The sequence below is a fragment of the Glarea lozoyensis genome (assembly GCF_000409485.1).
Source record: "Glarea lozoyensis ATCC 20868 chromosome Unknown GLAREA9, whole genome shotgun sequence".
Lineage (NCBI taxonomy): Eukaryota > Fungi > Ascomycota > Leotiomycetes > Helotiales > Helotiaceae > Glarea > Glarea lozoyensis.
In genome coordinates, this window is record NW_007361004.1 from 2,041,075 (window position 1) to 2,068,090 (window position 27,016).

Genomic DNA, 27,016 nt, shown 5'->3' on the forward strand with positions numbered 1-27,016 from the left:
AGAATGACGGAGTAGCATTCACCGCAGCTACGTATTCGAAGCATCTCTTTTCGAGAATTGATTTGTATTTCACCGGCTGGCGTTATAATGTTCCATGAAAACAGTGGCATTCTAACAATCAGTGTAAAGCCAAGCTATGATGTCTAATAGGAAAAGCTGATGGTGTACAAGATTGAATAGGCATCTGAAGATATCCACCTATCCATATGTTTCAAAGGGTAAAATGACAATGACACTTCTGTTAGTGATGCAACTAGAATTGAGTTTGAGGCGCGAACAGAAAGATAATTTTCCCCACAAGAGGCACATATTGAGAACTCAATTTGAGCACGGGAATCGATGTACAAGGATAGATATAGGAACACGGTTGCTTCTGCGTTGCTGCGGTATGGAAGTTGATTTATTCGTGGCAAACAATCTTTCAAGTCATTGGCTCTCAAAACGAACCTGCTCCTTAATTTTGCTCTTTCTCAAAAAATAATAGCATGAACCTATCCACGCTAGATTTGTGCAACAGGATTGCTTTGAGAACATGTTTGTCAAGTCGATTTGATGTCTATTAGTATAGGAGTCAATGTCGTCCCAAATAACTGGAAGGATGAAGTTGACTTCTCGGCTCGCAACGACGGCGGACGGCACGACGGCCCAGTGCCAAACGCCGCCTACGAAACGCACGGGAGCGCCAACCATCACTAATCTCCGCTCCAGAAACCGTTTTCTCGGCAATCTCGTCTGCGCCTTTGATCCGTTGGAATCTGCCCTTTTCATTGGTTAGTACGTACCTCTTTGACTCGTCACCCTTGTATATTCAGTTTGCTTTGTTATCATTGGCTGCTTTTGCTGGGCGACGAGCATCGATTGAAAACACCAAGACTCTGTCGCCTTCGCCTTCCTAGAACAACTAGTCAATATAGGTCATGATGTCGCCTGCGCTGATACGAGGGAGAGAAACTCTTTTCCATCCCATTTCCAGATGATCTTCGCGATCTCCCCATGACCGGCGGCACCCGCACTCACCTTCTTTGAACTGCTCGTTTAACGATGGCCATCCTCTCTCAATGCTGGACGTTGACACGCAAAAACATCTTAATTGCGTTACATCGACACACCATCTCCACCGTCGTCCGCGCATTCCTCCTCCCCATCGCCTTTGTCATCTTCCTCAGCTACGCAAGAAACCTCTTCATCCCGCCCTCCAGCTATGGCATTGGAACGAGCACGCCCATTCGCACGCTGGCAGAAGGACTGGATGCGGCCAACGGTGGACGAGATACGGTGGCGTTCGTCAATAATGGATTGGCGGGAGGAGACATCGATCGCATCATCGATTCGCTGGCACAGACGGTCTCGGATTCTGGAAAGAAGGTTGCGCGACTCAACACACAAACAGATCTGCTGGAAACATGCCGGTCGTCGTTGAGGGGGTCGACGAGGTGTTATGGCGGGGTGGTGTTTTTATCGTCGCCGAATGAGGGCACGGGAGGGATATGGAACTATACTCTCCGCGCAGATGGTTCATTTGGCACCAGGATCAATGTCGACAAATCCACGAACGAGGTGCAGGTGTACCTGCTGCCACTGCAGCGTGCGGTCGATGAAGCTATCGTCAACCTCAATGGGACGACGACGGCGCTCCCCGCGGTCGAGGCCTACCCGTATACAAGCTTGACACAGGAGCAACGAAACACAAGCATCCGAGTCAACTACCAGGGTGCCATCATCAACATTCTGGCGGTCGCGTTCTTGATTGGAATGGTAGGTGTGTCATATCATCTCACTGGATTTATCGCATCGGAACGAGAGCTGGGCATGTCACAATTGATTGAAGCAATGATGCCGAATTTGCAGAGATGGAAACCTCAATTTGCCCGGATCATATCGTACCACATAGCTTTCGATCTCATGTACATTCCGGGATGGATCATCATTGGCATTGTGTTCGGTGTGGGTATTTTTGCGGAAACCTCCATGGCCATTGTTATTGTTTATCACATCCTTGCCGGTCTTGCTCTGACATCTCTGTCAATACTCGGCGCATCGTTCTTCAAGAAGGCACAGCTCAGTGGTATCACCGTGGCTATTGTTGTGCTGCTTCTAGGAGTCGTATCCCAAGTCGTAGGTGTTACTTCCAATGGAGCTGTGGTAATTCTCAGTCTTCTCTTTACACCCTGCAACTATGTCTTTTCTCTAATTTTCATGGCTCGCTATGAGCGCCAAAGGATGGCGACCGACCTACTGCATGCGGCTCCAGCCAACCCATGGACAATTCCAGGTATTGTTCTTTGGGTTTTTGTGATCCTGCAGATATTCATATACCCTCTACTTGGAGCTTGGGTCGAGAGGTCACTTTATGGAACAGCCTCCAAAGGCAGATCGGTGGTCGGAAACGATCTTTCAGAAAACGAAACGGTCCGCCTGGAAGAATTTACCAAGCATTACCCACCCACTACGTTTCGTCGATGGACCAGTCGTTTCTCCAAGACACCAAAAGAGACTGTAATCGCGGTCAACAAGTTGAATCTGAGCGCACGGAAAGGTCAGATCTGCGTCTTGCTAGGTGCCAATGGTAGTGGGAAGAGTACAACCCTGGACTCAATCGCTGGCCTGAACACGGTCACCAGTGGAAACATCACAGTCAACGGTACCGGAGGCTTAGGTATCGCCCCACAGAAGAACGTTTTATGGGACGAACTTACAGTCGAAGAGCACATTCGGATTTTCAACCACCTCAAATCGCCAGGCCACCGAGACAGCAAAGCAACGATCCGCGAACTAGTGGACGCAGTGGATCTTGGTCGCAAAATTTCAGCCAAATCAAAAACACTTTCTGGAGGTCAAAAGAGAAAGCTTCAACTTGGAATGATGTTTACTGGTGGGAGTGCCGTCTGTTGCGTTGATGAGGTCAGTAGTGGCCTCGATCCGCTCAGTAGACGTAAGATATGGGACATTTTACTAGCAGAGCGAGGAAGCAGAACAATCATTTTGACCACTCATTTCTTGGATGAAGCAGATTTATTGGCCGATCAGATTGCTATTCTCTCCAAGGGTACTCTGCGAGCCCACGGATCTTCAGTCGAGTTGAAGGAGAAGCTTGGTGGTGGATACCGCGTGCATCTACAATCGAGTCCTGGTCACGCATCGCCTCCCGATATTGATGGAGTCACAAAGCATGCCACATTTGGTCAAGCTATGTACACTGCCAGCTCATCGACCCAGGCGGCTTACATCATTCGACACCTCGAAGCCCTAGGATTGACCGATTACCAGCTTTCTGGTCCAACAATCGAAGATGTTTTCCTCCAACTCGCCGACGAGGTACGGTCCGAGGAGCTGGGAAGTGTGTCGAGTCTGGGGCGTGACTCTGTGTCTGAGACTCCTGAGCCAAACGATAAGAATGGCAATGTTGCGGCAACGGCCAGGCCTGCCCGCAAAGAGATGGAGTTACGAACTGGACAACGTATTGGACCGATTCGCCAATGCTGGGTTCTGTTTCGTAAACGATTTACCATTCTCAGACGAAATTGGCTTCCATATGTTGCAGTGTTTCTCCTGCCTGTTATTGCCGCTGGGCTGACTACTTTATTCTTGAAAAATTTCAATGCAGTTGGATGTGCGCCTCAAGATACGGCTCGAGTTTCTGATGTAGAAAGTTTGACCACAATCAATGCCCTGAGTACCGTTGTGGGACCAGCATCTAGGCTTTCGGTGCAGACAATTCGTGGTCTCTTCCAGCCGATGCTTCCCATTCCGATTCCACCACAGGATCAACTTCAACCATTCATCAACACCGTAGATACGCTTACACAGTTCAATGATTATATCAACAGCAACTTTTCATTCACTCGACCAGCGGCATTCTTTCTTGGCGACGCATCCTCGCCAGCAACATTAGCATTTCGAGGCAACGGTGGTATTTACAATGGAGTCTTTGGCCAGAATATTCTCAACACCGTCCTCTCGAACATCAGCATCTCCACCCAGTATTCCGAGTTTGACGTCCCTTGGTCTCCATCTACTGGAGATAGTCTTCAGCTAGTCGTCTACTTCGGTCTCGCTATGGCAGCATACCCTGGTTTCTTCAGTCTATACCCTACATTCGAGCGAACACGCAAGATCAGAGAATTAGAGTACTCAAATGGAGTTCGATCTCTTCCATTGTGGCTTGCTTATCTGGGTTTTGACTTTCTTTTCGTCCTCGTCACAAGCGCCCTAAGTGTTATCATTTTTGCAGTCACATCACCTGACGCCTGGTACCATGTTGGGTATTTATTTGTCATCTTCACGCTTTTCGGAATGGCATCTATTCTGTTTGCATATGTGGTCTCCTTATTCGCCAGAACGCAGCTCTCGGCATACGCTTTCGCTGCGGCGGGTCAAGCGGTACTCTTCTTATGCTATTTAATCGCCTATCTTTGCACTCTTACTTATGCCGTATGTTACAGACTCCTCAACCTCACTGGTATTTACTTGCTAACAGTCTTAGCCGATCAACAAGATTGACGACTTGATCATTGTCGTTCATTTTACAATATCACTAGTCACGCCAATGGGAAGTTTGATCCGAGCTCTGTTCGTGGCTTTGAACCTTTTCTCGACCACTTGCTCAGGCAGAGAGTTGGCATCGTATCCAGGAGGCATATTACAGTACGGTGGACCAATCCTGTACCTCATAGTACAGGTATTCGTTCTCTTCGCGATCTTATTATGGTACGATTCTGGATCAATTCTTGCGTGGTACCGACGTGTAAGAGGCAAACCAGCAGCAGCATCATTGCCAAGGGCCTCTGCCGAGGAAGGCGAGCCAGCAGCAGAAGATCTAGCCCGCATTAACAGTTCCAACGATGGTCTACGGGTCTTGAACCTCACCAAATCTTTCAAGACCAATACGGCTGTGGACAATCTTACTTTTGGTATCAAACGTGGTGAAGTCTTTGCTCTGCTTGGTCCAAATGGAGCTGGAAAGTCTACAACTATCTCACTTATAAGGGGCGACATTCAACCATCTAAGAATGGGGGTAGCATTTACGTGGAAAATGTGGACATCGGAAGACAAAGAGCGAAAGCACGTGGATCGTTGGGTGTTACGCCTCAATTCGATGCAATGGACGCAATGACCACTCGAGAGCATCTCATCTTCTACGCCCGTATTAGAGGAGTCCCAGATGTTGAACACAACGTCGAGGAAGTCATCAAAGCAGTAGGTCTACAAGCATTCACCGAGCGAATGGCCGTCGCACTTTCAGGTGGTAACAAGAGAAAATTATCCCTCGGCATCGCACTCATTGGCAACCCAACAGTTCTCCTCCTCGACGAGCCCTCCTCCGGTATGGACGCAGCAGCCAAACGAGTCATGTGGCAAACCCTCGCATCCGTTGTGCCAGGCCGATCACTTCTTCTCACCACCCACAGCATGGAAGAAGCAGATGCCTTAGCCGACCGCGCCGGTATCATGGCAAAGCGAATGTTAGCAAGTGGTACGAGCGATCACCTCCGCGAAGTCCACGGCGGCGCTTATTACGTCCATCTTGTCATGAAATCCGCACCACACACCACTGATGAGGAGATTTCCGCACTCATCGAATGGGTGCGCAGAACGTTTCCGGGTGCGGATGTCGAGGATAAAACATATCACGGACAGATCCGCTTCTCGGTACCCGCTCGCCAGACCGACGATAAATCCAAATTCATCTCCAAAGAAGAAGATCTAGACTCCATCAGCGGCAGTACCGAACGTGCGACTGATACTAAAAGCGGTATTGGCAGCATCATCACGACGCTTGAAGATCATCGTGAGGAGTTGGGTCTCGAACATTATGGCGTTAGTCCTACGACGCTCGATCAGGTTTTCTTGAGCATCGTACAGAAACATGATGTTGAGGAGGAGGGATACGCGGTGAAGAAGAAGGGGAGGAGGAGTTGGAGGTCGGGGTGGTTGGTGAAAAGGTGATTTTGATTGAGGTGGGATTGGATGGGGAATAGACGATACGGGATGCATAGCGGTGGGCTTTTGTGGCATTTTTCTCGGCGTTTGGGATGGGTTTGGGGTGTAGATATCGGGTGTAGATTAGAGGGCGTGTAGAAAAATATAACTGTATTTGACACATCTGCCGTTTTAGTGTGGAAAAGCGATATTGTTATTTGAATACGTCGTGTGATTGCGCCTTCGTCCCTTTCCTTAAGCTCGCGCCCCCTTGAAACCCCCTCGCTTCAGGATTTGATCGCCTATTAGCGACGGATTCAAGCTTTGGCGAACGTGTGCAGACTTGATATAAGCATTTTAATGTAAAATCAGCGAGCTGCTCAGTATTAAGTGGTATAAAAGATATTGATCACTGTACTCCAAGGGGTGCGAGCGTCAGGGTGCAAGGGATGTGGCTGTGTGTTCACGGAGGGCTCTGTTGGAGGTGTGATGAAAGGGATTATCCCCCTCTCTCTGTACATATCTACCCCGTGAGAAATTATCACCTCGTCATCGCTTGCGAGAACCTAGATTTTCTGTTTGGGATGGATGGCAGATCTCATGGTTCGGTAATAGACGTGGTTCTTTGTATAATCTTGGGGGGGATTATCTGGTTTGGGTTGGGGTGTTTGAGAGGTGACTGGTTTCTGGGATGCGAGTGGTTTCGTGGAATGGGTGTGTGATAGACGTATGGATTCAGGTGAAGGGTATTTGAGGTATTGAGGTTTTGGGGTTGGGGGTTGGGTTGGAAGAGGAAGGGGGAGGCAGGGGAAGGTGGAGAAGGAGGGGAAGGGCATGGAGAGTGAGGGGAGGAGGAAAGGGGAGATGAAATGAGAGGACAGGTGATGAGGGAAGGAGGGGAGATGTGATGAGGCGTGACCAATGGTTTAGATGGCATAGGATGATTTATCCCAATTACCCCAAGAACATCATGATGAAGACATAATAATGATTATACACACATTGATCTGAATACGTGTTCTATACCGTATTCGTGAATAGGGTGTATTCAACAAACGGGGTGGAACAGATGGTTACTTTCCGATCACGAATCATTTCACACCCACTTTGTGCTTCAATGGTCTATGCGGTATCTGACCCCCCAGCTAGGTATCAGATAAAATTCGAGTCTTTATATCGTTCTTCTTGACTGTACCAGTCCATCTCCGAAGAAACTCGCCCCCTCGAATTTTTATTTTAGTCCCATACCCGTCTGGAACGTACCTCTCTATCTAGGTTAAAGTACAGATACCCATTCTATCACTATTAGGAAGTTCGGCGAGTTTCAAGAAACAAAACCCGGGTGTCATTCATTCAGAATTACATTCAAATTATACATTAATATATTATCCCTAACGTCCAAGAAGTCGTGCTGTTTTTCTTTTGGCCCCAATTACACATTACATATATATACAAAGACCAAAATCCGTGTCGTTCGCCGAGCCTATCCCCTCATCGCAATTCACACACAAAGACCAGCCATCAGCCAAAAGCTTTCGCCTGCTGTTGGCTCTACTTCACTACTCATCCTGACACCACAGGAGTTTAGCCTCTAGCGAACATTAAGTGCAAAGTCAAATAGAGCTACCGGGCAGATATATCAGAGGTGTACTGAAGAGTTACAGCTAGGTCAACCGTCCTGGGAATCGTAGTTACACGGAGATAAACCCCCTTGAGAACCGCAATTTTCGAGCGAAGGGATTTCCGATCTTCTATTCCATTCTTCAACCTCTCTCCCAGAGCCTCGAGTTTAACTGAGGAAAGTTGTGTAGATCCCTTAGAAAAGGTCAGCGAGTACGAGTCAGGCTCAGTCAAGAAAATCACCAGATGGCTTCGACTGTATGATAAATCTCCAGGTCTGAGACCCAATGCACAGAAATGGGCAAAAGAGAGAATGGGGTTCATCGTCCTGCCTTGAACTCGACTACTGAACATAATCCTCCCAGCGCACACACTTGTCACGAGCACACCCCCAACCGTGAGAATGTCTCGATAGAAAGACTAATGTCAAACAGCACAAAAATCGCACCACAGGGGAAATCTAATGGAATACGATAGTGATCTAGAATATATACCAAAACAAGGATAAAAAAGCATCCTTTCCCACGAACAAAACAAAACCAAAACATCCCGCAGATTATACTACCTTGAATATCCAACACAACTTCGAAATACACTTCACCGGTCTAGTTCCATCCACTTAAGCACCACGCAGAATTCAAGTCCACGCACGCACTTCATGCACGTGTCAAGTATCCATTCTCAACAGTATTAAAAAATCACTGTAGCCCCGCCTGAGCAGCGCACACCCATAAGCGAGGAAACAATTCCTTTTCAGTAACTCACTTCCAGCGCTCAGAAGGACATATACGCTTATACCTCCTATCCACTAGGCTTGACTATCGCTTAATCGTACACTGGTCCGACATTAACGCAACGCAATAGATATGCCACCACAGGGCAACGTAGTATGCAAGTCCTAGGTTGAAGTGAGGTCAGATGGGCAATATTCGCTAAAGCGAACCATAGTGATCTGTAAGGGGTAAGAGCTTCGAAGAATGGTTGGGCGCTGGAAAGAATAGCATATATAATTGGGGCTAGCCTTGAAAAAGAAAAAGCCAAATATGCCTACCTAGCGGAACAAAGGCTTCGACGAACATGGCCAGTTGAATCGATTTGAGCAACAGCGGTGAGAGTTATTGAATTTCATTTATACAGTCATTGGTAGATTTATACATAGCGCGCAAAGCACGATCAAGATCAGATAAAGCACAATACATAATAGAACCACTTTTGTGCACCGTACGACATCGAAAATGGGTATTCAATATGCAAATGCAGCAAAAAAACTAACATACAAATACCTCCCCATTACTGCGCACCTAAAATCTGAAGAGCAAGTCTCAGCTCCTTGACTGCCGTATCAGCATCCTCAAAGTTAAGGGCTGAAATTGCCCACTTGGCATGCTTCTGTGCCTTGGCAACCGCCTCGGGTTCAAGGTTGAACGCTGGTCCTCGAGGCTGCGATGGACCTGGGACAGGAGGAGCGGGGGGAACTGGTTGACGATGCTGTTGTGGTGGGGGGTGGTATGGATTGGTTGCAGCCGGTGGTGGTTGGTAATGTGTTGGAGGCGGAGGAGGTCGATATGGAGCAGGTTGGTGTGTCGGAGGGGGAAGAGGTGCCCCTGGGGATGTGACGATGTGTGGAGGTGAACCTGACTGCGAGTAAAAGTCTTGTGGTGGCGGACTTGAAGCTGGATGGCTTATAGACGGTGGTGGAAAAGACTCAAAGTCCGGAGAGACACCCATGCCGGGAGGCATGCTGGATCCGGGAGCATTTGATGGATGATTAGGTAGATCTAGATCTAATGAATCGCCAGCGGGTGCAGTTGGAAGTGTCGCATCCTGAGTTTCTGAAGTAAAAGTTGGCACTTCTGGGAAATAGCCTCCCCCAACAGAACCATTCCTGGGATTCGGGGATGGCTCAAGCGGCGAAACATTATCATCTTGAACGGCTGTATATGGGAACCCATCGCGAGGATATGGTTCGAAAGGAGGTGCTCGAGGAGACCCCCGCGCGGAGACCTGTGTGGATGGGTGCAGTGATTGATCTATGGAAGACTGTCTGGCTAATCGAGCATCCACCTGATCTTGTTCATCTGGTACTTCCTCTACCGATGCCTGTCTTGGGTGTAGGGTTTGTCCGAGTGATTGCACATCTGGATCATTTGGATCCAACACCGGAAGATCTTCTTCTGGGGATGGAGCAGGTTTTGGATTCGTCTCGTTTGGATCTTTTCCTTCCTTCAACGCCCTCATTATCCTCAGCGCATTCCATTTGGCGTATTTGATCTTGCTTTGTGTTTCGCCATCGGGTGGACTCCAAATATTGACCAGTTCGAAAAAGGTTGCCGCTGCCTGGAATGTGTCTGCGGTTTGCCTATAAGGCTGTCAAAATCAAGCTGCAATGTCAAATATGAATCAACATACTTTGTCACCTTATTCACCTGGACAGTGCGGTCTGCTCTTTGAAACGTTTCCAGCGCGAATTGCTCGACGTATGCTTGGCCCGCGGTGTCGTCTATGATCGCATCGTTCGTGGGATTATCGGATTTGATCTTGGAACCGGAGAAGTTAGCATCACTCAGTTGAAGCATGGGCGCAAACCATCTCACCTGTTCCAGTTTATCCATCAAGGTGGTGGTATATTCCAACGTCTCTTGATCTCCATTGTGCAGCCCTTTGGAAAGTATCTGATTGACGATCCAATATTCGCCTGCATCATATTAGACCAAGACGTCAATGTCTGGAGGAAGAAACGTACACCAATATGATATCACTGGCTTCGCTTTCTCTAGTTGCGCTGCGCGGACGATGAATCTCGTCAGATCCGCCGTCTTGAGTTTGGGGGGGATGTTGGCCGCCATGGCCAGTCTGGAGTGGTGACTGCAGCTACTGAGAGAGTGATGGAAATATTGAAGCTATTCGGAACGTCTGACTGTCGTGATCGAGCTTGCGTGTGGCTGTGATGTTGCGCGGCAGCTATGGACAGCTGTGCGGGGCGGGGTTGTCAAACAGCTGCCTTCAGGGATGTCGGGCCGGACCATGTGCGTGCCTGAATGGAAATCGGGGCTGGGTCGGCCAGCATTCGGCAACGGGCCGATGTTCGTCAGGATACGGCAACTTGAGCATTTTGGGGCCCAGAAACATAGACGATATAGTACATATTACAAAATATACAAAATATATATCAGGCGCATTTACAATCGTCTGAGTGAATACATACCTACCTAGGTAGGTACATGTATATATGTCTCGTCTAATTTGCGCCAATCCATAGTGGGTATGCTGCAGAATACACAACCCATCCTCATTGGAGCTACCCTCCCAGCCTTACCCCAGGTTCTGCCACAAGGCTGTCGGCCAAAGGTGGCCTTTTCCCTAACGACCCCTGCTCGTGTTCCGACGGTAGGCCTGCCCCGTATAACATCACTTCCACGCTCTGGACAGCTTGCATTTCCCCTCATTCTCGCCTCGACCATTTATGAACTGATTCTTCTTCCTTTCCAGCTGCTACAGCTTCCCAGTAGTTAATTATCTTTTCTCCATTCTCGACATACATCAACAACATGGTTAACGCCGCCGCCATTGTCGCTGCAGCTGCACTGCTCGGGGCGGTACCGGTTAGTGCAGGATTGTACAGCAAGAATTCCCCAGTCTTACAGCTGGATGGGAAATCGTATGATCGATTGATCGCGCAGTCAAACTACACCTCGGTAAGCTTGACGTATACATAAAACGTAAGATGTAGCTAATTCCTCGCTGCAGATCGTCGAGTTCTATGCACCATGGTGCGGCCACTGCAAGAACCTCCAACCAGCCTACGAAAAGGCGGCCAAGAGTCTCGCGGGTCTTGCCAAAGTTGGAGCTGTCGATTGCGATGAAGAATCGAACAAACCATTCTGCGGAAGTTTTGGAGTACAAGGATTCCCAACGCTCAAGATTGTCAAGCCAGGAAAGACACCAGGGAAGCCCATCGTCGAGGATTACAATGGACCCAGAACTGCGAAAGGAATCGTGGATGCGTTGGTGGATAAGATCCCAAATTATGTCAAGAAGGTCGAGGATAAGACACTGGAGAAATGGCTGGCCGATTCGAAAGATACTCCCAAGGCGATCCTGTTCACCGATAAAGGAAAGACGAGTGCATTGATGAAATCAATTGCCATTGAGTTCAAGGGTGCCATTGAGGTGGCACAAATCAGAAACACGGACAAGGAAAAGGCCTCGAAAGAGTTGTTTGGTATAACTGAATTCCCAACTCTCCTGCTCCTCCCTGGTGGAAAGGAAGCAAAGGAGGGCATTATCTACGACGGTGAGCTCAAGAAGGAACCAATGGTTAAATTCCTGTCACAAGCTGCTTCACCAAACCCAGATCCAGCACCACCCAAGGTCAAGGTTTCCAAATCCAAAGAAAAGAAGAAGGACGAGAAGAAAAAGGAGGAGAAGAAAGCATCCAAAGACAAGGAAGAATTCGAATCTGCCTCTTCGTCCCACGCGTCGCAAGATGGACAAACTGCTGGAGCAACTGCAACGGAAGAAGTTCTCGAGGAGGCTCCCACAGAATCACCCCAACCAGAAGTGGATACTCAAAAGCCAATCGTTCTTCCAGATCCCGCTCCTCTCATATCAACAATCGAAACAGAGGCCGAATTAGCAACAGAATGTCTTGGCGAGAGAACTGGAACCTGCATTCTCGTACTTCTTCCCGAAACATCAGACGAGATATCTCAAAAGGCCATCACTTCACTTTCCGAGCTTGCCCATAAGTACAAGCAACGTCAGCGAAGCATCTTCCCATTTTACGGAGTATCTTCAGCAAACCCTTCATCAAAGAACCTCAAGGCATCTCTCAAGCTAGGCGATACCACTCAAATCATCGCTGTCAATGGTCGTCGTGGATGGTGGCGACAGGCTTCTGAGACACTATCTGAGCAAGATGTCACCGAAGAGTCTATCGAAAACTTTGTCGACGCTATTCGTCTCGGCGAGGGCAGCAAGAAGAAGATCCCAGCTGGTATGATTCCAGAGACACCAGAAGAGCCTTCCGAAACCGAGGAGGCTGACGTTACTGTTACGCTCGAGAAGCCTGCGGTTACGGAGACTATTCTCGTTGAGGAGGTTAAGGAAGAAGCAGTTGAAGAAAAGGCGGATGTTCATGATGAACTCTGAGTGAAGCCACATCTCTAGCCATGAGCTGTATACTAGCATTTTGAATCTATCACAATATGATATTGGAAAACAAATTTTCTTTCTATCCTTGACTTTGACTTTTATAACGCCGGTCCGGGTATCATGCTATGCATATCGTACATCGGTCCCCAATTTGTTGATCTTGAACTGCCACGCTCGTTCTGTCTTTTGATGTATCGAATCCAAGCAGATTCGACATATGTCTCTATTGCATGACCACTGTCAAAAAAAGCATCCATTTGTGATCAGGACCGAGAAACCCCACCCAACAGATCCCCAATTCTCAACTCTCGGAACACCCTCGCCTCGTCTCTTCAAGTGTCAACTCTAAGCAAATGACGGTGATGATCAATTTCCTCCCGCCAAAAAACTGTCAACCCCCATACAACAAATCCTCAAACCTCAACGTGACAGCCCTCGTATCGTCTCCTGGTCTGTCAAGTCCAAGTAAACCAAACATCTCTCTACTCAGCATAAAAGCCGTCAACCCCTCATCACTCACAATCCAGCGCAATCACACATCAATCCCTAACCTTCAAATCCTCACCCCTCAAACCGTTGACCCCTCCAGAATCTTCCCCCCTCTCGTCCTCACAACCCCATCCAATATCGCCCTAACCTGTTTACACCCATCCACCCCCACCGCCAACATACCCTCCAACCGTCCAACCTGCACCCTCGTCTCCAATACCAACACACTCACGAAATCGCTCTCCCCCACCGTCGCAACCGTCAAAAACGGCAACTCCTGCTCCTCCGCAGCATTCAAATCCAACAGCGGATCCGCAGCCTCCTCGTTACTGCTGTAGCTGCTCGTGCTCCCTGCCGTACACGCCGCGATATAGTCTTTCATCGGCACACCCGCATCGATCAGCGCGAGCGTGCACGCATTGATACACGCCGCGAGCAGCGAACCGTCTTGCGCGAGGACATGTAATGACAGCGTGATGAGCGAGCGTGGATACAATTTCGTGAAAATCACCCCCTCAAAAGCCGTCGCGATCGTATTCTGCATCTCCGCCACGCGTCTATCTCAAGATTAGTCCTCTGCTCCCCATCCTCGCGGAATATACATACTTATCGTTCCTCGCCCTCCTCTTCCTCTCCACCCCGCTAAACCCAGCAATACTGATGTCCACACCGACCACCGCCTCCTCGCCGCCGCCCGGTCGGACAGCACCCCCCTCAGACGGCCCAGACACCGTGCAAATCACCTTGGTGTTGCCCATCTCGAGGTACGCGGAGCCGTCGGCGGAGGCCTGCGTGCGCATTTGGGCGGTGAGACGGCGGAGCTCGTTCCAGCGGCGACCGTCGAGGCGAAGGAGCGCGAGGGAGTAGGTGGATGTGTCGAGGGGCATGGTGGTGGGTGTTGTTGGGTGGTGATGTTGGGTGGTGGGGTAGCTTTGAGGTTGAGGTTGGAGGTTTTTTTGAGCTTGGACGGACTAGGGTGGTGGGGTTTGATGGACCACGACGCGATGGAGTTGTTTCGGGGGTAATGTATGGAGCAATGGAGAATGAATTATTTGCACCTGGGGTTGATGTTGATGAAGTAATACGCAATGTTATGACTATGATTGTCAACACATTTCTGACAATGGCTGGAAATAATTTTGATATCAAGTTTCTACCTCGACCGAAGCAACACCATCATCCCATTGTTCCAAAAATCTCTCACAGTGCAAAAAAGGAAATCAAATCGACTAAACAACATCAAGCTCAGGGGTATAGAATATTCACACTACAGTAACAGCCAACGCCCATCCGAATCCCTTGTCAAAATCCATCTACTTTCCAATATCCCTCCACTCAGATCCATTTCCAACCTTGGAGGTTCCACTTGGAGCAAACCCATCGTCACTATCATCATCCTCCAATATCTTGGCCAGCTCATCCGGATCCTTCATTTTAGCATCCGGGTCCGCCTCGCCTTCAGTGTCAATAATCCCATCTTCTTGTTCTGAAAACACTCGATCGCTCTCGCTCTCCAAGACCCCGTTATCAGCAGAGACACTGATACCTCGAGCTCCCCAGTTCGAAGCAGATCTTTGTCCACTCTCCACATCATCTGCAAGTGCAGGTGTGCTCTCCTCATCGTCCAAATCACCAACAATTCGTTTGTTTCCAAACACCTTACTGAGAATCCATCCTTTGGACACATCGTCCGCATCGACGATCCCTCCACCTCGAAGCTTGACTCTTTGGCGGGAATAGTAGACCCAGAAGAAGTCAATGTAGAATGCGGTTTGGATGATGCCGAAAATGATGGGGATCGGCTCGGGGTATCTGCCGTGCGGGGAGATTTCTCGCATGATCCAATTGAGAATGTAGAGGCCGCGGTATGAGCCGAGGGTAATTAGGTAGAAGGAATCGATGACGGTTGGGACGGTGGTTTGTCGCAGGAGGAGAAGCTGTGGTAGCACACAGACGGATTCGAGGATGATGGAAAAGACCCAGAGAATCTGGCATACACATGTTAGTTCCAATCGACTAATTCGAATGCAAATCCAACTCATACCTCGCCCAACCCCCACTGCCCCTTATGCTCGAAAATCATCATCGCAAACGGCGCCAGAATCGCACTCCCACCCAGACATGCCGCCCCAAACTTCCACGCCTTCTCCCGCTCTCGCGTGCGCGCATACACTTTGAGCATCAAAAACAAGATGTAGAAAGAGCTGAAGAGGTAGAACAGCTTGAGCGAGATGTTCCACGCGGCTCCCCACGCATACTTCTTGAAGATGTCAAGATACCGCGTCACGAACACGAGCGCGTACAGCGCTTGAGTGATCAAGGATACGCCTTCTGCGCTCTTGTTGCGGTGGATGGCGATTATGAGGATGCATTTCGAGAGGGTATGGCTGATGTCCGCGAGGATGCGGAAGATCTGGGGGGGTTAGCTGGGTTGCGGTATTGCGGTGTTGGAGGGATTGGGGATCGTACATTCATGCCGTTGCTCATCTTGAGGTTCTCGAACCTTTGTTGGGGGATACGAATAACAAGATCCTCAAAAGTTTTGGGATTTGGGGAGCCGCTGAGTTGTGGTCGAGATGTTCAGCTAGAGGGGGAGTATTTCGTAGCCTGATTGCATTACGCGGCTAGGAGAGCTACGTGGAGGGCCGTCTCAGTACATCACAGGAGATAGTGGGTGGCCTGCGCGGGGGGGTGAGGTTGCGTGGGTATAGGAGAGGTATTGGTGTCTGTGGCCGAATGTGAAGTCGTACAATTTGGGTGTTAAATGATGTTGTGATACTTGACCGTGATGTTCGAAGCCAGCTTGTCCAATTCATTGACAAGTGGCGCGGGAGCTGCGGTTGTGGCTGGGGATGAGTGGATGTCACGTGTCATGGATAACTTCCCCCTAAAATGGGGATTCACAGCTTCTCACATATAAATCAATCATCTCGAGACGATTTCCTTATTACGAAGGATTGGGCTCCTGAACGGGAGGATCTCAATACGTCCAGAAGACGTCAGATATGGCCCATTACCTCTGTTGATAAGGGATGCTGTCCATAATGGAAAACCTTCACAGATTATTTATCAACTCCTCTGACGGAGAAAAGCACAACAATAACCCCACCTCGCGACTGGATGGAGGCTTCACGAGCCATGGAGCGCAAACAACGAGCGTATATGAGTCTTGACAATAATCATCCACGAATCATCATGGTGCCAGCTGTGAGCCTTGGATCCCTTCTGCGGAAACTATCTCAGGTCATCGTTGACCAGCGGTCGTTTCGCTCAGCCAAAGAAAGTGAATGCAAACTTTATTTCAACAACTCAATGATTGTGCTTTGTAAACACCAGAGACCAGACAAACGCTGATATCAGCCTCTGGATTACGACGACTGGCTAATTGGCGGAAGTGTAGAGCAATTTGGAGGACACTTTTGAAGCCACAACTTCATCCCGTCGACGAATTTCCAACTAGAAGATATCGAGATCAATCAATCGTCACCCTGCCGAACTGTTGTCCGTCGATTTGAATCCAGAAAGCAATCTTGCCTTTACTCACTTCCAGTACCACATCGTACGCCAGCTCCCAGTACACTTGTCTGTCAGAACTGCGTTTCCTTTTGCGAAAATCATCTTCTGGGATATTGTCCAACGGGACTTTTATCTTTTTATTTGTTCTTATCGAATCTGATGGGAAGTATATCAGTAACTATGCTTCAAGCTGTGAGAGGTAGTGGTGAAAGTTCATGACTGGCGCTCTTACGATGTGTTGAAGATTCTGGTGGACTACTCGCTGTGCTTTGCTCCAGACAGGCAACAATGAAAAACTCATCGCTCTCAGGATTGGGACCGCATTGTTTGTAGCAAGGCATTGAAATCTTCTTTGATTTGCGAAGATCATTCCCCTGCCATTCATAGTCAGTTCAAACATTGATCACGAGAAGGAAGCAGTGTGCCAGATGGGCCAACCTTTATGATAATCCAGTTGATGCTTTTGCACCGCCATACTCCTTCCCAGTCGTCCCAGTATTTCTTTTCAGTCCGATGGGTATCTTCGTTCCATATCGGACAGCAGGCAATGCCGTAGTTCTTGGATGCCTTTCGATTCGAAGAGGTGCCTGAGGAATCAACCTCCGGAGCGACGATAGTCTTCTTCAATGGGGCTTGGCTTAGTGCCGAACCACTATGTCTTGTTATTATTTATTTCATAGGTAGAGTGGAAGGCAACTTGCCGAATCACTGCTGTCCACCTGCAATTCACATCAGCTACTTTTTTCAACGGACACAGAAGATTCCTCTCACGTATTTGCTAGTTGGATAAACTTCATGGAGGGAAACTTTCCACCTAAATATTCTCGCAGAAACTTATTGCTTCCAAAGCCGCCAGTCAAGATCACAGCCTGGTTCATCTTAGCGTTGGTTGAAAACTACTGTGCAAAGAAAGACATGTGCGTACGTCTACTGATGTCATATCGCCGCTTCGAATGCTCACTTTCTTCACCTTGACAGCATTGATTTGCTCCGTCATCGACACAAAAACCATATTTGCGACGGGTTGGAATATCACTTCCAGGGCCCTCCTAGTGCTTTCAGTTTACAGTGCTCGTGTTCTGGGGGCTTCAATGTCAAATGTTTCATCCATACCTGTCGAGACTCATAGTGTTGTCCTTCAAGTTCCCATCTGGGTAGTCGGTCAACTTTGTTCCCTCGAGCTTGACTTCAAAGTTCCCGGTACTCGAGTTGCTGAAGGCTGGTTTGATCTCTTGATCAAATCGATTCAGTGTTTCGATATAGTGGAAACTCTTCTTCAATGGAATGATCTCTTCCTCCTCGAGTAAACTACGTACGATGTGATTCTCAAAATTCTTGTTAAGGTTTAGCGAGCCACCAGCTTTGGCTGAAAGCTTGTTAGGGTCTTCCTTGACTTGTTTACGATGTTCACAAATAAGAGAGTCCTTACTTAATGGGGGAACCGTTTCGACCACTTGCAATGGAACTAGCCTCTTGATGGTGTATGTTGTAAGATTGATAGTTGCCCCACCTGCGTCGCAGATCATGATAGTGTCTCCTATCTGCGACTAGTTAACCATGGATTCTGTGGTTATTCCTAGATGCTAACCTTAAGCTTGAGGGCCTTTGCCTCCTTCGATCGCATATTAAAGAAAGCCGCAGCTTCGGCTTCTTGGATATGTGTTATGGGACTCGCTCCTGCGTCCCGGGCAGCCTAGGAATATCAGATACAATGTACATTGATCAAAACGTAAAGCTACCTTGAGTATGGCATTCTTCGCGGTTACCGGCCACCCAGCGGGTGTTGAGATGACGAATTTCATAGCCCGTATCACCGAGAACTCATCTGGATGTTTCTCTGCAATTTCTTCAATCGCGTATCGATACAGAGCTCCCATGAAGTCATCAACCGCATTGATAGGAGTCTTGATGAACTCCTGGAAATTCTTTCGCACCTTGTTGATCTGCGCATATTCGGGTGTTGGTAACGACGGGTCGAGAAGGAGTTTGAAAGCTTCCAGTTTCTTCTCGTCTCTCAGTCCCACCTGGTGACCCCAGCTAAATCCACATCCTCCTGTTCCATATTTGATTACAGTCGGTACTTTGGGCGATTTGACCTTGACAACAGTGTGCCCCGGCCATTGATCGAGGATGTGAACTCTGTCGGGTTCAGTCGAGAGGATATACCCGATACTAATTAACTGGATCAGCAGCGGTATAATTAAGCATGACAGTCCTGTTTGGAGATGGACAACAATGTTTATTCTACGTACCCGCTGTAACTTGTACCGAGGTCAATGCTGATGATCAGAGTGTGTGGTTCTACTTGGTCGTTCACTTTCAAAGTTTTAAGAAGATTGTTGAGCTCCTGGAGACGTACGTTATCCACATCCATTGCGTAATCACTCGGCGACACGTCAAGAGTCAAGTGCTCTTGAATCAGGGCGGCCAAAAGAATATCGCTTTATCGAGGTACATTGTCCGAGGCATCAATGCATGGATTACTAGAGCCGCATTTGCACAATGAGATAGCGGAACAACCCAACAGAGCCGCCTCAGGCCATATCTTGATTGCCGGCATTGGATTCGCGGAACACTTCGATTGAGTATTCACATGCGAATGACTTGGAAGTTCAGCCGCACGGGCTGGTATTGAATATATGCGGGTGTTGGTTTTCATCACAGTTACACATGCCGGGCTGGAGTTGCTTGTGCAGATGAGGTTGCAGTCTTCAATCAATAAATGTGCTTTGGTGAGTCTGAAGGAGAAACCCGCCAATAGAAAGCGTCTCTTGTATTAGAGGGCTGAAAACAAGCAATAGTTCGAAAGCTCGCTTAGCCCGGAACATCCCCCCAATCCTTCAAAGCTCTGCACGACAAACAGGGCAGAACGGATGTTTCGATTTGGAACGGAGCCTCGTCCAACCCACCATCTACTGAAACTGATACTGCATGATCTGTTCAATCACCTGCCATTCTTGTGTGCTCCATTCTCCCCTCTTCTCTTTGAACCTCTCAAATGTCGCATTGATCAAGTTTTCGACAACTGTACGTCGCTGTAATGTTGCGAGTAATCTTGGGTGATTTGCACCTGGTTGACCTGCTCGCGTCTGAGCTTGGGAGACACGTTCCCAGTTGGAAATCGCGATGTCGAGCTTTGACTTCTCCTTGACGAGATCGCTCCATGTTTCTATATCACAGACATCCAATCCAGGTTCTGGTTGCTCTTGATGTGTCTCTTTTTGGACGACCGGAAGTGGCAGGTTCGGCTTTGCCATTAGTGTGGGGTCGAGAAATCCGTCTGCTTGGTACATCGGCTGAGTTCTGTATTTCCCAACTTCACGTTTCGCTATAGTGGCTACACGCCCAGGAAGTCGAGCTCTCTTTTGTCTGAATGAAGCTTTGGCCTTCGCATCCACGTTCATTCTTAATCCTCTCTGACTGATGAACCGTCTGGCGGAAATTAGAGTCTTGAGAATTTCCCATATCGAAACACTACAACATAAGGTGACAAGCACCCCAATGATGATATAGATGAAAACATGAAGAGGGAGTATCCCGACATTTTTGGGATCTATCGTGCCCCTCGTGTTGATGTTACTGTACTGAACGACGGCGGATTTGATAGATTCAGTAGCTGAACGGGAGTTGTCCAAGGAAAAAACAGGCTTTTTTTCCAAGTATACTGACATCTTTGTCGTTCATCTGCATTCGAATAACAGATGGACCCAGCGGTAAAAGTATTTAGTGGTATATCCCTCTAACATAAGTTTCGCTACCACATGCCCGAGTCTCAAAAGGGTCCCAAGCGTCAATTGTGAGACACAAAGCCAGCATTAATTAAATTGCCTTTGCGCCCACATCAGCACGGGAAGCCCAATATTGAGCGGCTGGGGCTTCTTTTTTTACTGCCACGCCGTATTTCCCGCTCTCTCAGTCCGGGTTTCAGACTCGGCGTCTGTATTTCTGGGAAAGGCCCAAGTCCCATCCGTCCGCCATTTTGTACTGTCTAGGTTCTCTTGCAGCTAGCATGGTCTCAAATGTTAATGCCTCAGCCTTGTCAACTTCGACATGCCTTCATACTGGTAAACAATTAATCGCAAATGCAATTCCTACGGATTATTTAGGTGACTGGTTTGTGTGATAACTTAGGTGTTGATCTCGTCTCTGAATTCGCGCTTCCGCTACAAGTACGGTTCGATCATGTCTGGTACGTAAGTCTCCATTGGTTTCTTTACACTTTACCATCTATGTTGACAATCCTCAAAGCCTCATTGTGGAAGGAGCTCGTAACGCTTGATGGGACACATTTCGCCGACCATTTCGCTATTGCGTATCTAGCAGTGTCGATTGTTGCGGTTGTCGGCATCTTATACGCACTTTCAAGCAGTTCGAGTAAGTCGATATGCTACAAGGGCAACGATGCCAGTCTTAGAAAGAAAGCATACGACTTGCTTATTCTCTCGATGCTATTCTACCTGCTGTAAGTACTCCGCTCCTCGGTGGAGGCGACGTAGACAAAAGGAGTTCTGACAATAGTCTGTACAGAGCCTACACGTTCCAGCTCATTGATATTATTCTCAACGAGCAACAAGTGAGCATAAGATTAGGATATAAATTCGTGAGCGTGTTCCGCGACGGCTGCTGGCAAGTCGCTGATTTCGTTATTTTAACAATTGCCTGTCGGGTGACCTACTATCAGTTCCCAAATTGGGGAGCACATAAGAGTTTTCATGCCACCTGGAGATTCTTTTGTGAGGTATTCCTAACAGTCCTCGCTGCCTTGGCCATTTACCGTTGGGCTTTATCCACAGCTTACACTACACTGACTCTCAATAACGTCTCGTCTTCCGGGATTCAACATTTCACTCGTGAAACTGAGGTGTTAAGAGCGGGATACCAGATATTATACATGCTAGTGTCAACTTTAATTCTTTTGTTGGCTGTATACTATCTCTACTGCCGTATAGGGTTTTCCGAAAAACCAGACAAGGTGAGTTCGGCCACGACTCCATGAAGGCTCAGCAAACGCCCGCTTAAACATTGACTAATGGAATAAATAGCTCGAGTCTGGCGTAAATCTTCTCACAATAATACTTTGGATAAGATCCGTCTCCAGAGTGGGAATTGTGGTCAAATATACCCTCCTGGAATCAGTTCGGCCTGTCTACATAGAAGTGGCAGCTGAGGCAGCCTACGGTCTTCCAACAGTCGCGATATATATTATTCTCAACCGCTTGAGAAAGCATAATCAGAATTCAGCGGTACAGTCCGATATACTGCGTGACGGTCGGCGTGCAGCCAGAAGGGAATTACATAGGCGGCGACTCGATGCCAAAAAGGGGGGCCCACCATTACCGACACCTGCCCAGCTGCTCACAGAAATTGAATCCAAGCCACTTGCATATCTTCCAAGGCAGCTACAGGAAAGTGTGTCATCATTGACACAAGATGAGTTACAGGTTATCCTTCAACAGCATGTTCAGGAAGTATTAAAGTTCCGAGAAAAGATTTGATAAGATTGGAGACATCTGTATGTAATAATACGACTACTTATGTTATATGAGGCGGTGGAAAAGCTTTCAACAGCTGCTTGGGCAGACTTGAAGTCTCAGGCTACCTATTAAAATGATTTAAAAGGTGATCATGCAACAATTAGACACAGCAACGAGATTATCAGTATGGTCAGCTCAATGTCAATTTACTTGGACTCTATTTAAGTCACTACCTTACTGGTACTTACGCTCATATGTTCCAGTCCCTCATCGAGGATGGCCCCACTGGTCGGGTTCAAAAACAATGACTTGCGCCTTCTCTAGTACGACGGGATCGCATGGCTCACCAGAGACTGGAGGCCTCGTCTTTACCAAGGCTCCAAAAAGAGTACAGAATATCTGAAGCCTGTTTGAATCTATCGGTTTGGAGATAGTGCCTTCCGAGTCCAGTTTCTTTATCAATTCCTCGTCGCAGGACGCCAAGCGGGTGTTGGGTTCGTAAAATTTGAATTCATATTTCGTTTTGGTGGACCGGAAACGTAGCGCGAGATTGAGAGAGGCGCTGCATAGGTCGTAGAGTGAGTGTTGAAGATCTGCCACCTGTCGTCGGTAATGGCTGGTACGGTCTTCATATCCAGGTATAAGTACAGGTGTTAAGATTGCGAATAGACGGTCACGACACTTTTCGATAGTCTCGTGACAGTTCAATTGCAGATGTCCTGCATACGATACCGTGCGTTTTCGCCAATCCAAACATTCCTCGAAATCGACTGTAAGGTTTAAACAATTAGCATACCCACGTATTCGTTTTCAGAAAGGTGCATGAACCTTTGGAGTTCTCTTCGATGCGCCATTCAAACTCCTGCAGCGTTTTTTCCATATCGCGTGGCACCCCAAATCGCCGAGCATTGAGTGCAAAGAACTTGTCATGCAGCACTTCAAACAGCATTGAGATTAGAAGACGACGACGTCTTTCCGGCGCTTTGTCGATCATTACTCTCTGTATATAGAACCGGCTGTAGTAATCTGTATTAAATCGCTTGGTCAGATCCTTTGCTACTTCGGGCATGATCAAGACATTATCTGGATAAGCCTTTTTGATAACCTCGGTCGTCATATTTCGAACTTTGTACGTGTCCTGTAAGATATCCTCATCTAAAGGTTCATCCGAGGTCTGGCTATTCTTGACTATCATATCGCCAAGCTTTCGTATCTTGAGCATATTTGCCTGGCGCTGTCGGCGGAGCTCATCTCTTTCCTGGACTGCTTCATTTAGCCTTGAGCTGAGCTCCGCATTTTCCTCAACTGTATGTTCCAGTGATTGTTCCAACACTTTCTTTTCTGCTGCGAGTGCTTCGGCTTTCGATCGGAGTAGCACGATTTCGAGATCGTGATCTGTTGTATTTGGCTGGGGAACTGGTTGATGAAAATCCATTGGAACATTGTTCGCCATTTCCACATCGTGTAAATCCTGAGATTGATGTTCATTCTGTGTGGGATGATGTTCCTTTCCAATGTCAGTAACTGTTACAATATTGGCCTTCACATCTGCACAAACATGAGTGGATAAAAACTGATTTCCTTCCTGCTGAAAGGTATTTGGTATACACTCTCTCTCAATTATGTTCTCTCCGTTCCGAGTCAAAGTCAGTCCAGCTCCTGGAAACTTCGAATCAAGAAGTCCTTGGACGGCATCCAGTGCTGCCTTCATTGTTGTACCGCCTACACCTTCTTTGATGTACATCTTCACCGACGACAGCTCAACAGTTTGAATTCCATGTTCACGAAATTGAGTTGGATGTGACATTTTTCTTGAAATGATGTTCCAAGTAAGTCGCCCAAGTGGTTTTTCACTGATACAACTTTGCAATCACAATGCAATTAGAGCCACACGAATCGAGGAGGAACTTGATAAACCCCACTTTGATGTTCCAAGTTCTAGTGTAACGGGTGCGGGCAGCAAAAGCAAATCGGACTATTTATACCAGCTGAAATCCTATCCTTGTTTGTGCATCGAATTTGGGGGAAGGGAAGCGCAAGGCTGTGGTTGATGCGTGTCAAAACGCCACTGTCACGAACGGCGTTCTGCATAGCAAGGAAACCGACGCCCGTGGCTTAAAGGCTCCCTATTGAAAAATCCGTTAGGCATCAATAAAAAAGGAAGCAGATTCACAAGTCTCATTATTTTTGGCTCTCAATGAGGCTGACTTCCATGGATGCGGCCTTACACAAGTCTTCCAATTTATCCCCTTGAGCAGCCTCCTTACTTTCACTTTGCAAAGAAGACACAAAGTACCAGTCAATCAACAACCTACCAAGCGTTCTACAAACATGACCAAACTTAACCAAAAACCAACAGACCTGGTGAATGACTTTGGAGGACTCAATTTCGTGGAAGATCCTGATTCTCAGCTTATCATTGGCCTGGACTTCGGAACAACTTTTAGCGGGATTGCTTATATCTTCACAGAACAAAACAAACCAGATCCTGAAGCAGTGACAGACTGGCCAGGTACTGCAGGTTTAAAAGTGCCAAAAACACCGACTCTAATCGACTATACTGCTCCAAGTGGTGGTAAATCATTCTCATGGGGCTCCAAGGTCAATCCTACGAGTAAAGGCAGACTCGAAGGTATCAAACTGCTTCTAGATCCCGATCAGCCTGTACCTCTCTATGTACCCGCATCAAATACCAAAAAGGAGCTTGCTAAACTCGGAAAACCACCGCTGGATGTTGCCACAGATTACTTGAAAGCTCTCTATCAACATGCAATGGGACACATAAACAATGCATACCCAAAGGACTTCGTGGATATGCAACAGAAGAAATTTGTTCTGACAGTTCCTGCTGTATGGTCCGATAAAGCTAAAGATCTTACTCTAAAGGTATGGACTCCGACCGTCGCGCAAGGCTTTAACCAATTACTTTCACAGGCTGCTAAGAATGCCGATATCCACCCAGTCGAGTTAATCAAGGAACCAGAGGCTGCTGCATTGTATACGCTGCATTACCTCAAAGGTCGAGCCCTTGCGGTATGAGTACTATTTGCACGTTCTGGCTGTGTGCTAATGAATACATAGGTGGGCGATGCTTTCGTGCTTTGCGATGCCGGCGGTGGTACTGTGGACTTGATATCTTACGAGGTCGACAAGGTAGATCCATTAGAGCTGAAAGAACTAGTTCCGGGAACAGGTAACAGCATCCAAATCCGATAAGGAGCATCCAGCTAAGAACTTTGGAGGTGCGGTGGCTGGCTCTTTAATTCTCAATAAACGATTCGAAGAAGCCGTGAAAAATATCGTCGGCGACGAGGAATTCTTCGAATTGAAGAAATCGGAGGGATTCGCCGATGCAGTCAAGCAATTTGACAGAGAAGTCAAGCCCGCTTTTTGCGGCGACACAGATCAGGCATGGAACGTGAATTTTACAATGGGAAATTTGCAGGACGATCCATCAAACAACATTCAATCAAATTGTCTTCGCCTGAAATAGTTAGTACACTAAGAGAACCACAATCATCCTGTTTTAGACACGATACTGACCAAACATGTTCTTAGTGAGATGGTGCATCAGATCTTTGAGCCACTTGTTACGGCAATCATTCAATTGGTAGCCGAGCAAGTTGCAAATGTCAGAATCAAGCGAATGGGTTCGAATCATCCGAAAGGAAAAGAAATCAAGGTATGCTCATCAATACTCGATATGGATAGCTCGGCTCATTGCATACTGACACTTCGCAAATGTAGGCGATCTTTCTTGTCGGCGGTTTTGGGTCCAGTCAATACCTGAAAAAGCGACTAGAATTGGCAAATACAGATATTCAAATTATTCAACCTCCTGATGCGTAAGCTGCCTTTGCCAAAAGACTAGTCGAAGTTGCCACTAACATCTTGTGTCTGGCAGATGGGGTGCTATCGTGAAGTATGTTACGACATCCCGTGCGTAGTGGTTTCAAAAGCTGACATGAAGCAGAGGTGCTGTACTGAGCCAGATGCCTCACCAAGCTGTGGTCACGGCGACAAAATGTGTTCGGCACTACGGTGTATCAGCATCACATCAATACAAAGAGTCTGAGGATGCGGGTCAAGAGAAGTGGTGGGATAGCTATGAAGGGTTTTATCGAGTTCAAAAGATGACATGGTATCTGAACTACGTAAGCCCATTTTCCATAGCCATCTAGTATAAAACTAATTGTTATCGTTTTAGGATGATGATCTTGTTCGTGAAAAAAGAATTGAATTTGCCTTTTATCGGTCACTACCCAAGGACTACCAGCCCGAGGATCTGATTTTCGATGACCAACTCCTCGAGTGTGCACAGATTGATGCCCCAAAATATCCCACCGCAGGTAAATTTTCGATGATACTTTATCCATGTTATATAATTTTAACTCTTAGTCTCACAGGAGTAACGAAAGTTAATGTCAAGCTCAGGTCAGACTTGAGAAAGGTACCGAAAGAGGCTTTCGAGCACAAAGTCACATCAGGTGGTACTGCATATGTGGTGATATGGTACAAGTTAGTCATTTCAACGAAGACTGCCTCAATGGTGTTCTCTATAGAAGTCAAAGGGAAGGAATATAGTAGCGTGGAAGCAAAATACGACTAAGTGATTGGAAACATACATCACCGGTGTTTTTCATTATGACACCCTTTTATTAGCAGATTTTAAGATGAGCGAATGGCCTCGTATTATGTTTCTTTATGAATAGCTTATAGGAGACACGCACAAGGAGGCTTTCAGTAGATTTTCATTAATACTTACGTACATTAGACATCGTTTTGTCCACAAATAAACTCCTAAATGACTGACCGTTGATCAGACAGTCTAAACGCCATTCGG

At 47.5% G+C, this 27,016-nt stretch overlaps 10 protein-coding genes across 10 annotated transcripts; 4 read left to right on the forward strand and 6 right to left on the reverse strand.

The window, feature by feature from the left end:
• Window positions 1–1,041: 1,041 nt before the first annotated feature.
• On the forward strand, window positions 1,042–5,947 carry GLAREA_08625 (P-loop containing nucleoside triphosphate hydrolase; the record flags this gene model as incomplete). The annotated part of the gene is made up of 2 exons (XM_008090669.1): window positions 1,042–4,431; window positions 4,484–5,947. The coding sequence occupies 2 exons, from the start codon at window positions 1,042–1,044 to the stop codon at window positions 5,945–5,947; spliced, it is 4,854 nt and encodes a 1,617-aa protein (XP_008088860.1).
• A 2,883-nt stretch (window positions 5,948–8,830) lies between these two features.
• GLAREA_08626 (uncharacterized protein) lies at window positions 8,831–10,386 on the reverse strand (the record flags this gene model as incomplete). The annotated part of the gene is made up of 3 exons (XM_008090670.1): window positions 8,831–9,899; window positions 9,950–10,235; window positions 10,284–10,386. 3 exons carry the CDS (start codon window positions 10,384–10,386, stop codon window positions 8,831–8,833), a joined length of 1,458 nt encoding a protein of 485 aa, XP_008088861.1.
• A 702-nt stretch (window positions 10,387–11,088) lies between these two features.
• GLAREA_08627 (Thioredoxin-like protein) lies at window positions 11,089–12,691 on the forward strand (the record flags this gene model as incomplete). Its single annotated transcript, XM_008090671.1, has 2 exons — window positions 11,089–11,235; window positions 11,288–12,691. The coding sequence occupies 2 exons, from the start codon at window positions 11,089–11,091 to the stop codon at window positions 12,689–12,691; spliced, it is 1,551 nt and encodes a 516-aa protein (XP_008088862.1).
• Window positions 12,692–13,262: 571 nt separating this feature from the next.
• Window positions 13,263–14,070, reverse strand: GLAREA_08628 (Ribosomal protein S5 2-like protein; the record flags this gene model as incomplete). Its single annotated transcript, XM_008090672.1, has 2 exons — window positions 13,263–13,740; window positions 13,790–14,070. 2 exons carry the CDS (start codon window positions 14,068–14,070, stop codon window positions 13,263–13,265), a joined length of 759 nt encoding a protein of 252 aa, XP_008088863.1.
• A 426-nt stretch (window positions 14,071–14,496) lies between these two features.
• GLAREA_08629 (uncharacterized protein) lies at window positions 14,497–15,670 on the reverse strand (the record flags this gene model as incomplete). The annotated part of the gene is made up of 3 exons (XM_008090673.1): window positions 14,497–15,171; window positions 15,228–15,596; window positions 15,653–15,670. The coding sequence occupies 3 exons, from the start codon at window positions 15,668–15,670 to the stop codon at window positions 14,497–14,499; spliced, it is 1,062 nt and encodes a 353-aa protein (XP_008088864.1).
• Window positions 15,671–16,655: 985 nt separating this feature from the next.
• Window positions 16,656–19,073, reverse strand: GLAREA_08630 (Actin-like ATPase; the record flags this gene model as incomplete). Its single annotated transcript, XM_008090674.1, has 9 exons — window positions 16,656–16,855; window positions 16,932–17,073; window positions 17,138–17,351; window positions 17,471–17,568; window positions 17,625–17,748; window positions 17,813–18,240; window positions 18,288–18,392; window positions 18,439–18,871; window positions 18,952–19,073. 9 exons carry the CDS (start codon window positions 19,071–19,073, stop codon window positions 16,656–16,658), a joined length of 1,866 nt encoding a protein of 621 aa, XP_008088865.1.
• Window positions 19,074–19,611: 538 nt separating this feature from the next.
• On the reverse strand, window positions 19,612–20,370 carry GLAREA_08631 (uncharacterized protein; the record flags this gene model as incomplete). Its single annotated transcript, XM_008090675.1, has 1 exon — window positions 19,612–20,370. The coding sequence occupies one exon, from the start codon at window positions 20,368–20,370 to the stop codon at window positions 19,612–19,614; it is 759 nt and encodes a 252-aa protein (XP_008088866.1).
• A 511-nt stretch (window positions 20,371–20,881) lies between these two features.
• On the forward strand, window positions 20,882–22,194 carry GLAREA_08632 (uncharacterized protein; the record flags this gene model as incomplete). Its single annotated transcript, XM_008090676.1, has 4 exons — window positions 20,882–20,888; window positions 20,948–21,161; window positions 21,227–21,671; window positions 21,742–22,194. The coding sequence occupies 4 exons, from the start codon at window positions 20,882–20,884 to the stop codon at window positions 22,192–22,194; spliced, it is 1,119 nt and encodes a 372-aa protein (XP_008088867.1).
• Window positions 22,195–22,440: 246 nt separating this feature from the next.
• Window positions 22,441–23,980, reverse strand: GLAREA_08633 (uncharacterized protein; the record flags this gene model as incomplete). Its single annotated transcript, XM_008090677.1, has 2 exons — window positions 22,441–22,943; window positions 23,002–23,980. 2 exons carry the CDS (start codon window positions 23,978–23,980, stop codon window positions 22,441–22,443), a joined length of 1,482 nt encoding a protein of 493 aa, XP_008088868.1.
• Window positions 23,981–24,504: 524 nt separating this feature from the next.
• Window positions 24,505–26,782, forward strand: GLAREA_08634 (Actin-like ATPase; the record flags this gene model as incomplete). Its single annotated transcript, XM_008090678.1, has 9 exons — window positions 24,505–25,206; window positions 25,255–25,326; window positions 25,355–25,665; window positions 25,732–25,855; window positions 25,921–26,018; window positions 26,078–26,095; window positions 26,147–26,327; window positions 26,381–26,522; window positions 26,580–26,782. 9 exons carry the CDS (start codon window positions 24,505–24,507, stop codon window positions 26,780–26,782), a joined length of 1,851 nt encoding a protein of 616 aa, XP_008088869.1.
• Between the last annotated feature and the right edge of the window lie 234 nt (window positions 26,783–27,016).